At 55.9% G+C, this 14,015-nt stretch overlaps 6 protein-coding genes across 6 annotated transcripts; all 6 read right to left on the minus strand.

The window, feature by feature from the left end:
• Positions 1-1,249: 1,249 nt before the first annotated feature.
• LY79DRAFT_555464 (uncharacterized protein) lies at positions 1,250-2,128 on the minus strand. The gene is made up of 2 exons (XM_060557930.1): positions 2,013-2,128; positions 1,250-1,925 (listed from the first exon to the last, which is right to left on the minus strand). Exons 1-2 carry the CDS (start codon positions 2,119-2,121, stop codon positions 1,477-1,479), a joined length of 558 nt encoding a protein of 185 aa, XP_060413727.1. The 5' UTR covers positions 2,122-2,128; the 3' UTR covers positions 1,250-1,476.
• Positions 2,129-3,741: 1,613 nt separating this feature from the next.
• LY79DRAFT_580167 (uncharacterized protein) lies at positions 3,742-4,649 on the minus strand (the record flags this gene model as incomplete). The annotated part of the gene is made up of 2 exons (XM_060560080.1): positions 3,742-4,242; positions 4,554-4,649. 2 exons carry the CDS (start codon positions 4,647-4,649, stop codon positions 3,742-3,744), a joined length of 597 nt encoding a protein of 198 aa, XP_060413728.1.
• A 153-nt stretch (positions 4,650-4,802) lies between these two features.
• On the minus strand, positions 4,803-5,288 carry LY79DRAFT_670148 (heterokaryon incompatibility; the record flags this gene model as incomplete). The annotated part of the gene is made up of 1 exon (XM_060563746.1): positions 4,803-5,288. The coding sequence occupies one exon, from the start codon at positions 5,286-5,288 to the stop codon at positions 4,803-4,805; it is 486 nt and encodes a 161-aa protein (XP_060413729.1).
• Positions 5,289-6,551: 1,263 nt separating this feature from the next.
• Positions 6,552-7,312, minus strand: LY79DRAFT_688026 (uncharacterized protein; the record flags this gene model as incomplete). Its single annotated transcript, XM_060564689.1, has 2 exons — positions 6,788-7,312; positions 6,552-6,669 (listed from the first exon to the last, which is right to left on the minus strand). Exons 1-2 carry the CDS (start codon positions 7,102-7,104, stop codon positions 6,552-6,554), a joined length of 435 nt encoding a protein of 144 aa, XP_060413730.1. The 5' UTR covers positions 7,105-7,312.
• A 950-nt stretch (positions 7,313-8,262) lies between these two features.
• Positions 8,263-9,993, minus strand: LY79DRAFT_225543 (D-isomer specific 2-hydroxyacid dehydrogenase). Its single transcript, XM_060551637.1, has 3 exons — positions 9,531-9,993; positions 9,266-9,395; positions 8,263-9,107 (listed from the first exon to the last, which is right to left on the minus strand). The coding sequence occupies exons 1-3, from the start codon at positions 9,788-9,790 to the stop codon at positions 8,418-8,420; spliced, it is 1,080 nt and encodes a 359-aa protein (XP_060413731.1). The 5' UTR covers positions 9,791-9,993; the 3' UTR covers positions 8,263-8,417.
• Positions 9,994-10,778: 785 nt separating this feature from the next.
• On the minus strand, positions 10,779-13,704 carry LY79DRAFT_590647 (exonuclease; the record flags this gene model as incomplete). Its single annotated transcript, XM_060561182.1, has 5 exons — positions 10,779-12,345; positions 12,393-12,583; positions 12,636-12,969; positions 13,096-13,289; positions 13,342-13,704. 5 exons carry the CDS (start codon positions 13,702-13,704, stop codon positions 10,779-10,781), a joined length of 2,649 nt encoding a protein of 882 aa, XP_060413732.1.
• Between the last annotated feature and the right edge of the window lie 311 nt (positions 13,705-14,015).

Genomic DNA, 14,015 nt, shown 5'->3' on the forward strand with positions numbered 1-14,015 from the left:
GATGGACTGGAAGGAAGAAGATAGGAAAAAGAGGACAGATTGGGATGGAGGTAAGTAAAGTGGAAGGAGGAAGGAGAAGAGAGAGAAAAAAGCTCAAAAGCAGGTTCGGAAGGGAAAAGCTCTCGCTCAGGTGACGGGCAGGCTCGGTAGAGAGAGGGAGGGCAGGGGCCCGGGCAACCAACGGGACGGCGGAAGTTGATCCAGCTGGCTCGGCCGCCAGGCCACGGTGGAACCGTCTGAATGAAGCCTCAGGCCCTCAGTCCTTTCTTCACTCTCACACACCAACTCACTCGAGATCGGATCAAACAGGAGAGACAGACACTGGCGAGTACCGTTTGTTCATCCACTGGGACACACACACACACACACCCGTCCCGTCCGTCTACAGAGTACATACCGTCTTCTCGCTCGGTGGGGCCCGGCGCACCGGGGGGATACGATTCGCAGAGAGCGAGGCGTTCCGATCAGAGCGAGACATGACTGGTCGTTGGCATATCGTGGACCGTCTATCCACCTGTCGCCACAGGTACACGCCCTCGCACCGATCTCGGGCTTTGTCGGGAGGCTGGACGGCAAAGGGAATCCCTGAAAAGGGAGTGTGAGGAGGAAAAAATGGTTGATCTTGGACTTGGCCGTGCCTGAGGCCCGAGGCGCGCCTGCGACTTGTCCTCGAGAGAAACGCCCCCTTGGGCCAGGAACACGAATCATGAGAAGTGGGCTGCTGTATCAAGGCTAAGGAGGATGCGCAAGGTTGGGTCCGTTACGGCCGGCTAGCTGATAACCAGACGTCGCAAGCTGAAGTAGATTCAACCTTTGCGCCAGCTTAGGCTCCGAGACGACATGAGCATGTAATACTTGCTCGCAACCACTGGGCTGCTAGAAGCTAAAGGCTGAGCATTGACAATGGCCTGGACTGCCAGGAACCGTAAACATGGGCTGGGCGGGGGCTTCCCCTGGGGAGGAAAAATTCTCAAAAACATTCCCTCAGGCACCACACTCTGTAATAGCGCAATGAACGGGGGGAAAACAGATGTATGTCAGCTTTGATATCAAGCCGGCCGTGGCTTGCAGTGACCCCCACTCGACACCGTCAAAGGCCCCCACTCTGAGGCGCTCGGGTCCAATCAGCCGCAGCGCAGCACTCACACGTGGGTGGACCCGACAAAATAGCTCAAGAAAAAAAAAAAGAAGAAAAAAAAAAAGGAAAAGGGCGAAAGACGCCAGAAAGCAAGTGGATCACGATAACCAAGTCACCGGCTTGGAACGGTATCTTCCCAGAGATAAAAAGGGACACGGTGAGACCGTTTGTCGTTTGAAGGGGGGCGATGGCGAAGTCGCTCGAGGTCCTCTCGCTTTATTCTCCCGCTCGCCTCCTCCCTTCCCGTTTTGCTGCTTGCGGTCGATTTGCACATGATGATGAGTTTCTCCGTAATCCGTCTCTGTTCCGTTCTCACCCGTTGTATCTTATTTTTATTTTTATTTTCCCACCTTTTTCTTATCAAACTTTTTCGTCGAATCGCCGCTACCAACCATGAGTGCAAGATGGGATGAAGTCAATCGAAGCGCGAGCGCGCGCCTTGGCCGGCATAGTTCTGCTAGGGACGCTTGCCGGGTGACGGCATACACTATAGTGCGCACACCCCCCTCCCATACGCCCCCTACTGCAGGTAGACGAGTGTTACGTGAGATCCCAGCAGCAATCCCGGAAGGCTGGCTGGCGTGCACTTGCAGCGACAACCACTGAGTGAGAGAAAATACCGGTACGGATAGAGCGACGGTAATGAGCTGGCACGCAGCATGCCGTTTGCCAATGGGAAACGATGTCTCGCTCCTTTGAGCCGACACCCGAGGTTCCAGTGTCTGAGATTGGCTTGGGTGCGACTGCGACGCCGTGACCGTAATGCTGGTATCCACAAAAGGAGTATCTGCGAGATTGAACCAGCGTCAAACGTGAATCTAGCGTTTCTTAATCCCAGCTGTCGGTACGGTGCATGTATCCGTACGGTACGTACATATACCGATTGGCAATAATGCATGGGTCCACCATGTCGCGAAGGTCAAGTACCTTTTTCGGTTGGGTTTGATCCGCGAGGTACCTGATCCGCCTGAACTGTGTGGCATAAAAGGCCAGATGAGAGAGAAAAAATTTGCATTCTGCCAAGCTGTTCCTAGCGTAGCGTACGCCTTAAGTGGGAGAAGAAACGCCGACACACACCGTTGGCGCTCACCATTTCTTCCGACTGCCGTTGTCTCTAGCTCCATGCCTGAGGTTGAAGAGCCGCAAAAATGACGCATCACTGTTGTCTCTGTCTCTGGCCCGGCGCTCAGGGGGCCGCAGCAGCACTGGTGCACCAATGGCATTACTACTAGTTAGGGGTCCAGAAGCCCAGTGGTTGAGCTGGAGCTTCTTTTGCTTCTGAGTCGTCGGTCTGGGTCGGACGTTTCATTGGGGAGTGTGAAAATAAGCAAATTGGTGGCTACTTGCTCACAGGAAGTCAGTTGACGAGATACGAAAAAGCTGTTGAGCCACGGGGCCAGTTTGCCGTGATTGACTGAGTGATGGATTGATTACCCGTACGTCGATGACACACACAGCTGGGATGCATGACAGCGGATGCATACTGGCATACCTACTGAAGCGTCTTACCCTTTGCATCGTGTCCCCTTCCTCTTTGCCCGGGGGGCCCAGGCGCTTTCTTCCTTCCTTTTCCTTCCCTCCTTTCTCTTCCCTTCCGTGTCTCTCGCCGGCCCAGGCGCCCTCTGGCGGCATGTCGTCGCCTTAGGCTCATGCTTATTCCGCGGTAGCTGCACCATCAACCGAAACAACCGACACGCCCTGCCTCGATGGACGGGCAGGAACGGAACTGAGTGAGACGCCACATGCCCCGGGGGCCAAGAGGTTCAACCACAGTGTACCTGCCACACCCCAAGTCCCGCCCAGGTTGCTTCTGCAATTGCTGCGTGAAGCTTCCGCGGAAATAACTGCCGAGCGCCGCAAGGAAGGTGCAGGCGACACCGGGAAACTTTCGAGCTGCGCTGCAAGAGAAAGGGGAAATTCTGAGAAAGCTCACGGGAATGAACAGCATCGAGGAACTTTGCGCCATTTTCTATGACATTCCTCAAGCAAGCCAGACCTCGTCAGATCTCGTCCTCGCAGCCTTCCGGATCACACCGAGTCGCCCAGTCACCGACACGAAACAACACAGAACGACTAATATGATATAGCACAACGCGAGGCTTAACGCGCAAACAAATGTACATGCTTGGCGAATCTCGAATCACGCACCTTCCGATTTACCTCCAGGCACCAGTGCATCGAGTACGTTTGCGATCGTCACCTTTGATTTCGACAAACATCCGAGCGAGTCCCTAGAGAAAAACTTTTTACTCCGTCATCTCGGTTGGCGTCAATCGCGCAAGAGAGCGCGAGCAAAGGGGGAACCATTCCCGAGCCAAGCGTGGGCAAAGCACTCGAGTGTTATTGCGACGGTCCAGAGCTCTGCGCCTGGCCCAAGCTCCTTTCCCGATTCGACCTATTATCGCCGCGCCTCCTACTCCCTTTCGCGCCTTGGCGGCCTTTGATCTCCCGACAACTTCCGCTGCGTTACCGTCTCTTCGTTCAGTACTCCGTACAATTGAACACGATTACCCTCTCAGCCTCGGATCTAGGGCATCGAATCCCTCTATAACGTTTGCCACATGGCTCAAGGGCTCAACCATTGCGAGCATAATATATCTTTCCTAGGCTGACTGGCGGTGGAAAAATTCCAGTTGTCGGCTTGCACCGAGACCTGGATATGGGGCTGTGTCCTCGCCGACCAAGTCAATGGCTTCAAAGGGGCCAGACTTCCATACGCCTTCGTGAGCGAGCCCGTCCATGTGCAACAACCCTTCTGCTCGAACATCGCCATACCCCCGATCTCGGCCGCAAAGTGCATATTTGTTGAAACGCCTAATACTCTTTCGCCCTGCGCAGCCGTCATGATCCCACATACACGATGACGCGTCAACATGGACAGACACGCTGCCCGCTTCCTCGAAAGAATAGTCTTTGTACTCATCGGGCTCGCGTATGAGGTATACCTGAAGGTCGAGGTACCGGGAGTACCGTCGTGGCTCATCGAAGTCAAACGTATACTGGCCGCACGACTTGTTGCCGCCGTCGGAATCTATGTCCAACCTCGCAAATGCCCATGGTGGCACATCACGTTGATGATTACCATTTCTTGCTTGAATGCCGTACTCATCAACTAAATCACAGAGCCCCCCCCCCCCCCCCCCCCCCTCAGTCGTAACACATGGAATCTCAAGCAATTGGCAGCCAAGTTGACATGTACTGGCAGGCCGGCAGGAGCCAACCTGACTCTGCACTCTCGGTGCATCTCTGCAAGTACTGGTCATGATCGGGGAAGTGGTGTCTTTGTCCAGTCTGGGGTCTAGCAGGGAATTGATATGCCTTCTGGTTTGCCAAATCGAGCAATGTGAAAAGCCCTCACGAGCATGACGGGCACCCCGAACCTCTGAGCGATCCATCCCGCCATCCACATGTATACCTCCTCGGTTGATTTAGTGTAACATGCTACAATGCCATCGGCATCGGCGCAGGAAACAAGCCCGAATACGGCGAAGAGCTTGTCTCTGGGATCCATTGCGCGACTGTGTCGTGCCAGATCAAGGAGGTGAAGGAGGTCGCTCGAATCACGATACGATGGCGCGCGGAACTGCAGAACCGACGGCAACTGAAGCATGTTTAGCAGCCTTGGTTTTTCTTTTGCGCTGACGAGCAGTCCCCGCGCTGCTAGTTAGGTGATTTGCACCATGGACCATGACATGGAGAACCTTCCGCAGATCAGCGTTGCCTTCCTAGCCAGCGCAACTTCCTGGAGGGCCCAAGCCCTCGAAAAGTACGGCCGTTGCAAAAAGGTTTCCAATATCACCTGCAGGGGTTGCAAGGGTATGGTAGAAATATGGTCACCTTGCAGCATCTGGAGCAGCCCCTCTTCCTCCGGTGCCGGTTCTCCCACGTAGATGAGGACATGCTGCGCTCGGAAGAAGATCTGCGGCATCAGTCGCACCTGGTGGCTTCTTTCCTCGGCGTCCTTCTGGTTCATGCAGACGGCATCGATCCAGATGACTTTCTCAGCACCTCGGCTCCTGACACGCCGCATTGCCATCATGCAGTTTGGCGTCACGAGAAACTCCCGCCCGTCGAGGGTGATACACTCTGTCCACTCTATCTTGCTGTCATTGTTTGCCCACGTGTACGAGATGGCGTCGTAATCGATCATGCTGGCCGTGCTGCTGAGGGATAGGTGGGTGGCACTTGATCGGGTCGTCAAAGTTCCCTGGCAATAAGGTGAGTAGCCGGATATCCATAGTAGACACCAGCGGCTGATAGATAGTACCGTTGTCGGTATCTGCGTCCTCTTAAGGCGATGTCTCGCTGTCTAGTTGGATGGAACCGCAGCTGAGGCAGCTGGAGATGCCGCCGCTGGTTAAGACATCCAGGCGCCGGCAGGACGGGTCGTGCCACTCCGTCATGGTGACGGGACGACGCTCTCAAGTGTCTTCGAAGGGTTGTTTCGGTGGCGTTTGTTGTCTTGATGGACTTGAAGAATACAGGTCCAGCAGGTGCTGTCAACTGATTAGGCTGTATGGTCGCTTGCTGATTGGTGGTAGTTCTGCACAAATGACTGCCGTCTGACTGCATTTGCCTGGCAAAGGTGTCCCAAGTCAGCTGCGCGTACTGAGCGACGTAACGGCGTGGTTGTTATAAGGCTGGGGCTTTTCACCAGGTCCCATTCTTCGGTGCAAACGCCGGTACGCCCAATTCAGGCTATAAACAGGGGCCGAGACGACAGTAACAGAAAGATGCGGCGCTCATGCCGTGGAAGTCGGGCAGTGTCTCGTTTTGATTCTGTCTCTGAGCACATTGCACTTGATGGCGTTCAATTTGATGTTGCACTTGCTACTGCCACCGCTGCCGCCGCTACTGTAAGCTGATCTCTAGACATTTATGGGTCCCTCGTTCATCCCGAACGCAACAACATCTGTCTTCTCCAAAGTTGTGAGCTTGGGGCATGGACAGGCTGTTAACACATGTGCGTCCCCCCATGGTAATGAGTATTTCAACAGACTAGATATGACTTCTAATTATATATGTGTTTGTGGTGAAAGGCCTCCCCTTAACTTCATGATGTGATATGCCAGGGTCCAGGTTGAGTGAACGTTTACAACTAGTGATGGGGCTGTGTTGCTAGGTGGAGGGAGCATGGCAATCCTGCACGTTGCAGTGCGGTCAGAATCTTGCGCAGGAACGCAACAGCATGTGTACGTTTGGGGCATATATTGAGCTAATCGTTGAGGAGACTGGAACGGAGCCTGTAGCTTCCTGTGAGCTACGTGATATTAACCGCAAAAAGGTTAACACAGCATTTATACAAGAGTAATGTGATATATGTACATAGAAATGCCCAGTTCTTGCCAGACGAAGGCGGCCGGCGCTCCTAGCTTAGGAATCATGACCCTCCTACAGCCAGTATAGTGGAAGCTCATTTGCAGCTGTCGCTGCCGGGGATGAAGGTGCCATCGGAGTTCTCGCAGCCGCACTCGCCCGTGTTCGGGTCCCTGATGCAACCGGTGCCGACGCCGCTCTGCTCGCCGGTGCCGCTTTACGCCACGAAACCTTTGTCAGCCTCTTCTTCGTGAAGGAAAAAAAAACCAAAAAAAAACAAAAAAAAATCCCACCCAACTTGACCGTCCGTTACCGTGGGGTCAGTTCACTCACCTCCAGAAGAAGGTCCAGCAGTCCGCGTCGGCAAGCATCTGGGCGGGCGCCTCGCAGGTGTACGCGGAGCAGGTGCCGTAGGGGGCGCCGTGGCTGGCATCGTACTGGTGGTCCGTCTCGAAGACGGCGAAGGTCTGGGTCTTGCCGGTGCGCGTGTTGTGCGAGCACTCAGCTGCCTGGATGGCCTTTGAGACCTTTGTAGCGCTGCAAGCGTATTTCGAGGGGCACTTGCCCTTGGTGTTGGAGGTGGCCGGGTCGAGCGTCGCGGTCGCGAGGGCGGGCGTGAGGACGAGGAGGAGGAGGGAGGAGAACTGCATGTCTGGGGAGTGGTTGTGTACGATGAGATATAGCTGGCGTGTGGGATATTTCTTTTGATAGAACGAGCGTTGGTGGATGGTTAACGAAAGTCAGAGTCCTAGCCCAAGAAGTTGCAGGAATGAATGGCATGTCGGGAAATGAAGTCAAGCTCATAAATGGCAGAGTGAAGCTTCTTACATCCTTGAATTCTGGTTCTTTTCTCCATCTTTTTCGTAGATACAAGCGGCTGCCCAATGTTAATTGCCCCTGGGGCGCCAGCGTTTCGGACATATGACAATGACGGGCGACTGCACTGGACTCTTCCGCCGCCCGCTTAGCGGCACGCATGTCCCGGTGGGACGGGAAACATCCCGGTCGGCCGTAGGTTCTGGACTATCCGAAGGACTCGGCCACATATATATTACAACTCTCGTTGTCTGCTTCATGTTCAAGCTAGATCATCGCTGTCCGGAGTCCTAGTCAAAGGACTTGTTTCCCTGTGCCATCCCACCTGGATCCCCGCAACGTGGATATTTTCCGCGATGAATTCTGGGGCAGGCCTGCTCATTACACAGACTCGTCGTTAATAGGTTCCGCCCTCACCCCCGTCTGGCCCTACGTGTACTGGATTCGAGGAAGACAAGGACGAGGCCTCAATCCCAGCTGGACTTTACTCCATGCGAACTTTTCCGAGTCCAGCGTCGTAGATACAAACAGACCGCCCTCCGTTCGAATGCCGGGATGGGCGCAGTGGGAGGTACAGCAGAGGTGCCAGGGGGTCCAGGAGATTAAAGGCGATCAGCGGGGCTTCCCGTGGCCTGCATCATTACACCCACAGGGCGATGGATTCCAGGTTGTTTGGCAAAGAAGCTCGAACTATTCGACGACATGTAGAGACCATAACCAGGCAAGGGTCCTGCCAAGTGGTTAGTGCAGATGACGACGCCCCGGGAGATTGATTGCGGAGACGGGGAAGGGGGGAGGCGAGAGGATCGGCCGGCGAAGAAGCAACTGCTTGGCTCATGCTAAAGACCGGACATACGTGAAGGGGAGGCCAACTGATTCAAGCATCGTGATCATCGCATCACTCTCCAGGACGTTGACCGTGGTCCCTGGTTACACGTGTACTATATTTGTGGCATTATCAGAAGCTTGGTGCGCCACCGAGGTGGGTTGAAACACAGGCTCTGAAAACATGGTCATGGTCAGGCCTCCTTGGCAATATGGGCTGCTCGCAAACCCCATCCACATCTCGTCTGTGACGGATGTAATTACCTTTGCCAAAAATCTCCCGACACCCTCAGCCCCCCACCCTTTCACTTAGACCCGTCTCTCACCTCATATCCAGCACGACATTAGTCCCCTTCTCACCGCTTACGAACAACGCGATGTTCTCCCCCACCACCCTTCGGATGTTCATCCTCGTCTGATCAGCGCACCATGCGAGGTGCGGCGTCAGCGTCAGGTTGACGCCTCGCGCGCCCTCGCCCAGCAGCACGCTGTCCCGTCCGCTGCCCGCCGGCTCGACCTCGAACACGTCCGTCGCTGCGCCCGCGATCCCGCCGGCCCTGAGCGCCGCCAGTAGCGCCGCCTCGTTGACGGTCCCGCCGCGCCCGACGTTGACCACCACGGCGTCGGGACGCATCAGCGCCAGCTCCCGTTCCGAGATGAGATCCCTTGTGTCCGGCGTCAGGGGCACGACGAGGAAGAGCACCGTGGCTCGGCGGAGGACTTCGTCGAAGGGGACGCGGGGGGCGGCGGCGGCGGCGGCGGTGGCGTCCTTGCGGGCGGCAACAAGGACCTCCATGCCCAGCGCGCCGCACAGCTTGGCAAGGCGCTGCCCGATGGGCCCGTAGCCGATCACGCCCGCAACCTCGTTGCCGCAGGTGTGCGGCGGGCGGCCCTCGGCGTCGAAGAGGAGGGAGGACATGCTCCCCTTGGCGCGCCAGGGGTTCGTGCGCGCGCCGTCGTGATCCATCATTGTGTTGTGCAGGGTGACGAGGCGCCTGCGTGCGGAGAAGTACTGGAAGGTGCACCGCCTCTGTCAGATCAAGTCCCTTTCAAAGTCTCGTCTGGGAGGTCTGGAGAAACGGCGAACCCGAGTCCTTGCGCCCGACAAGGGATTGCCACGAAGAAGAAGAGGAGGAGGAAAGCGACGAACGAGAGGGAGGGGAGACTCACCAGGCCGAGGGCGTGCTCGGACACGGCCTCGACGGTCGCGTGGGGAGCGTACATGACGGTGATCCCGCGCCGCCTGCACTCCTCCAGATCAATGTGATCCGTCCCCGTCGTCTCGGTGATGACGCACTTCCTACACGACCACCATCCACAATCAGTCCCCCGTTGTTCATCTCATCGGTGCTAATCTCATTCACCCTCTCACCCCTCCCCGTGGGCGGTCCCTCAAACGCCAGACATAAGCAAGACCGGGAAAGGGGAAACTCACAGGTATGGTGCTTCCCCGAGCGTGTCCTTGTTGATCGGCACCGTCGTCGTGACAAGCACGCTCGCGGGCCACGCCCTCGCGGCCACGACACCAGCCTCCGAGGGCCGCGTGTACTCGTAGCCGATGGTCTCGTGCGTCATGGAGCCCATGTCGACGTCGGGGAGGGCCACGTGTATTGTCTCAAGCTTGACGATGACGTGGTGCGTCTGCGAGGGCAGCCGGGCCGGCTTCTTCACTTCGGTTGCGGGGTCGGCCGCCATTGCGAGATGGTATATGTGTTGTGTGTTTGTGTGTGTCGCCGAAGGGAGGGGGGCTTGACGGCTTTCTGGGCTCCTGTGCCTCAAGTCTCCATGAAATGGTAACTTGGCCTGGTCTGAGAAGTTATAAGCATCTGGGGGTTTCACGCAGAACGAGATGCTCTTGAGGGCGTGAGTATGCGTGCTATGTCAGTGAGAGTTGCCATGAGACGAACCCTGGATAAGATAAGGGGCGGGACTGCGACATCGGTTCGTTAATCCACTCCCCTGCATAACAACCATGGTCAAAGGCGTCCCAAAACGTGGGAAACACACTTTTGACATGCCATCCCCCAAGGAATGACGTTGTCGAGGTCTCCAGTGACTACTCAAAAAAGGAGAAGAGCCTCAGGGGGAGGGGGGCGTCAGGATGTTTCTACCGGGCCCTCTAGACTCTTGGCCGCCGGAGCTAACAGACGGCAAATCGGCAGGCGCAACAGGAAACCCCCCACGCTTGTCCGCCGCAGGGCGCGGGGTGGGGCCCGGGTTTTTGACATATCCCCACCCTCAACGAGCCCTTCCGCAGCTTGATAATCGGACCGCACTAAGGGGAGACTTGAAGGGATCGCATACCTATTGCCCCTGGGAGGGGGAGAGGTCGGGAGGTATTCCGCCCTCTCCCCCGCACTCTGTGCATGGGACCCTTGCCCAGATTGTTACTCCTCGACGTATTAGGACCATATAACTCAACACTCAACCGCCGGACTGGCAGGGTCTTCTCAATCACTCTCACGGTAAGACACACGTACCTACATGTGCAATGTTGTACGTCAGTTCTCTGTTTTGGTTTTGTAACATATCCGGCCTTGTATCGTCTACAGCCAGCCGGACTATGGTCAAACAGGCGTCACCATCTCGCCTCGACAGTAGGCAACGCTAATTATCCACCAATAGCCAATGCTTCTTACTAAGCTGACCCTGCACTAGACATTCCCCCAAATCAGCCAACGTCTCATTTCTTGAACGTGGCAGTCCTCTCGCCTCTCGGAGGTACGGCCTTCCTTGCACCCTTCGGCGCGTCGTCTCCCGTCTTAGCGTACGGGTCGAACGTCGGCTTGACGTGCGCCTTGCCGCGGTTACCCGTCCGGTTTGCGTGGAGCACAGACGTCGCCTTACTGTAATCGAACGTCTCCTCCTCGTCGCTGTCGCCAGATTCCGCCGCAGCATTCTCTTCCTCGGCCTTCTTCGCATCCCCCTTTGCCTTCTTTGCAGCCCGTCTCGCCGCCTTCTTGGCCTCCTTCTCCGCCTCCTTCTCCGCCTTCTCCGCCTCTTTCTTGGCCTTCTCGGCCTTCTTAGCAGCTTTGCGTTCCGCCTTTGCCTTGCGGTTGTTGAGTGCCGACACATATCTTTCCAGCTTTTCTTGCTTGTCGGCAGCGGTGCCCTCCGCCTCCTCCAGCTGGGCAGTATCGGCGCCGCCGTGGGCAATTAGCTCGGTTAGGCGCTCGACCTCGGCCTTGGCCTTTTCGTATTCCTCCGTGTAGCGCGTGACCTTGTCGGCCCGCTTCGAAGCCACCATTGCCTTGCTCTCGATTGAGTTATGCTTGCCCTTCTTGCCAGACTTGCCCGAGCCTGGCTTCTCCAACACGATGTCGATCGAGCTCCCTCCAGAGTCCGAATCGTCGCTGGCGTCGGATACGTCTTCTGTCGGAACCTTACGCTTGGTGCCGGCCTTGAGAGTGAATTCCTCGTCCACTTCAGGCTCTTTTGGCTGAGCAGCAGCGGCCGCCTTGGCTTCGGCCTCGACACCGCCTTCCATAGCCACATCCTCCTGAGCGGCTGCATCGACTGTCTTTGCATTCTGTACAAATTTCTGCCACGGAAGCATGACGTACTCGCCTAGGCCACTAGCCGCGGCCGAAGCCTTTTCCCAGGCAGTACTGAGGGGCATGCCGCCGAACAGTTGAGATTGGGTCAGCTCTGTAGGCTCCAGGACAGCATCGGCCGCATCTTCGCTGACGATTTCTGCCAAAGGCTTGGCCGCAGCCTTGGGAAGGTCAGACTTGAAGAAGTCAAGCAGCCGCGGCTCGTTGACGCCCCGTTCTCTCGCCTCTTGGTAGCGTTTCCATATTTCGGTAACATTCCGTCTTGCGATGAAAGCATGGTTCGGGATGAGGGCGTGGAGGGCCTTGGCGTCAGGGGGCATGTGTTTTGCGATGTCGCCAATGATGGCATTAGGCATGACGAACGGAGTGCTCTCGTCTTCTCTACGTGCCACTTCATCCCTCCAGGTCCAGATGGCTCTGTAAACAGCAAACTGCTGGCCCGAAAAGGGCATGGGGTGTTTGAGCAGAGTGTTGTACCAGCCCTTGTTGCCCTTGCCCGTCTTGGGGTCGAAGGTTTCGCCTCCGTATCGGCTCAGGGAAAGGCTCTTGGACTTCTGGAGAGTCGCCTCAATATAGTCGGTGCTGGGGTTGCCACGGTCTGACTTCATCACAAGCTCATTGCGCATCTTATCGTAGATGTACAGGAGGTAATGCGTGTCGGAACGAGCGTAGTAGAGCATCTCCTCGGACAGAGGGCTATTTATCATTAGATCCAAACGTCACCGCAACGGACAATTACTTACCGCACTCTCCAGTCGGCCAGTTGGTACTTCTTGTCGGCATCAAAATTGACAAACTTCTTCAGCAAGAAAGCCAAGCTCTTTTGCGGGTAATGCAGCACTTCGCAAGCCATGCCAGTATCGAAGAGGCCGTTTACGTACAGGCCGAGATCGCGCTGCAGCCACACCATGTCCATGAACGCGCCGTGGAAGACCTAGACTCACTCTGTTAGCTGTGTTAATATGACGAGATGTGCGTTTGCAAACCTTGATGATGCTGGGGTCAGCAAAGACCTCGTTAAGAACCTGGAGTCGCTCTCTCCAGGGTTTTAGAGTGTCGACGATCCAGTCCTTCTCTCGCGTGCTAATCTGCATGAGTGAAGTGAGTCCAACATAAGTGCGAAAGTCATGATGCTCCAGGTCGACAGCGATTTCCTTTGCCTTCTTTAAGTCCTCCAGCATCTCCAAGACGCCCTCGTAGGTATCGACGTAAGTGGCTTCGGTGGTTTCGACAGGTTGCCAGGGGATCGGCTCGGTTTGTTCGTAGACACGGTCCGGGTATTTCGCCTCGAGAATTTCGGTTTCGTAAGGATGTTTATATCTAATTCCTTCGTCAGTACTGTTGATCGACTGCAGCGCCTTCATCCTTCTGCGTGACTTGAATGCAGCTCGCTTGGAGTCGTGAGACCGAGGAAATATTAAAGGCAAGAAAATGGAGTAATCGTACTGAAGGAATCCATCGTCCGTTTCGCTTGTCACTAAGCTGTTCTCGAGCGAAACTGTGGCATGAGGCTTCTCGGTAATGATGGGCTTCCACGCAGTATTGTTGTCGACTGTCCGAGTAAAATGAAGCTGGGGTTTAGTAATGTTCGCACTGCGGATAACGGTCCCGGTCGTCTTGGGCTTTTTAGACTGGGGAGCCTAGATAGTATCAGTAAACGGCGTCTGTCGTACGAAAGCCTGGAAAACTCACGGCATCGGTGGCTGGCGCATCCTTTCTCTTCAGAGCCCCGGTGTATTCGTCAATGGAGGTGTCGGCCTTTTCGAGGACCGAGTCGACTATGTCCACGATGCTCCGCCAGCGCATGTCGACGTCGTCGGCATCTTCGAGTTCGGGCGCATTGAGGCCGCACACATCGGCAGCGGACTTGAGGAGGGACGTCGACAGTTCGAGGATGCGGGTGGTTTTGGCGTCGAGGTCCTCGCCGACGTTGGGGTTGACGGCGCGCTGGAAGGGCAAATCTTCGGCGGAAACGCGGTTAACCGACTTGACGGTGGCGAGGAGCGCTGCTTGGACTTTGTCCTGGAGGGACTTGAAGTCCTGAGGAGACGTCATTGTGCCGGCGCAGCTGTTTGGGCGGGTTTGGCGGAGGCTGTCGCGGGTTCGCGCTGCGAAGTTTGTCGACCGATCAAAAATTATGCCCGCCTGCAAGAGGCCCCCCGGCCGATAAGATAGTGAGTGGTGCCCTATCGATAAGAGAATGAGAGTGTGTGGGATAAGGGACCTTGAAAGTTGACGAAGATGCTCTTTGTTTTGTTTGGGGGTGAAGGGGACAAGAAGGCAATTCGGTGTATGGACAAAACTTGGAATGTGAATGGATTTGTAGATATTTCGAGTCCGCGATTACCGGCTGCTGGTTCCTGACT

Source organism: Colletotrichum navitas (assembly GCF_030913465.1).
Source record: "Colletotrichum navitas strain CBS 125086 chromosome Unknown LY79scaffold_33, whole genome shotgun sequence".
Classification (NCBI taxonomy): domain Eukaryota; kingdom Fungi; phylum Ascomycota; class Sordariomycetes; order Glomerellales; family Glomerellaceae; genus Colletotrichum; species Colletotrichum navitas.

Excerpts from the sequence above, each read along its gene's own strand:
- LY79DRAFT_555464 (XM_060557930.1), bottom strand. The coding sequence starts at position 2,121 with ATGCCACACAGTTCAGGCGGATCAGGTACCTCGCGGATCAAACCCAAC. Across the intron at positions 1,926-2,012 it reads ATTATTGCCAATCGGTATAT|ATACTCCTTTTGTGGATACC; the intron begins GTACGTACCGTA and ends TCAATCTCGCAG.
- LY79DRAFT_225543 (XM_060551637.1), bottom strand. The coding sequence starts at position 9,790 with ATGGCGGCCGACCCCGCAACCGAAGTGAAGAAGCCGGCCCGGCTGCCC. Across the intron at positions 9,396-9,530 it reads CTCGGGGAAGCACCATACCT|GAAGTGCGTCATCACCGAGA; the intron begins GTGAGTTTCCCC and ends GTGGTCGTGTAG. Across the intron at positions 9,108-9,265 it reads CCGAGCACGCCCTCGGCCTG|TACTTCTCCGCACGCAGGCG; the intron begins GTGAGTCTCCCC and ends TGCACCTTCCAG.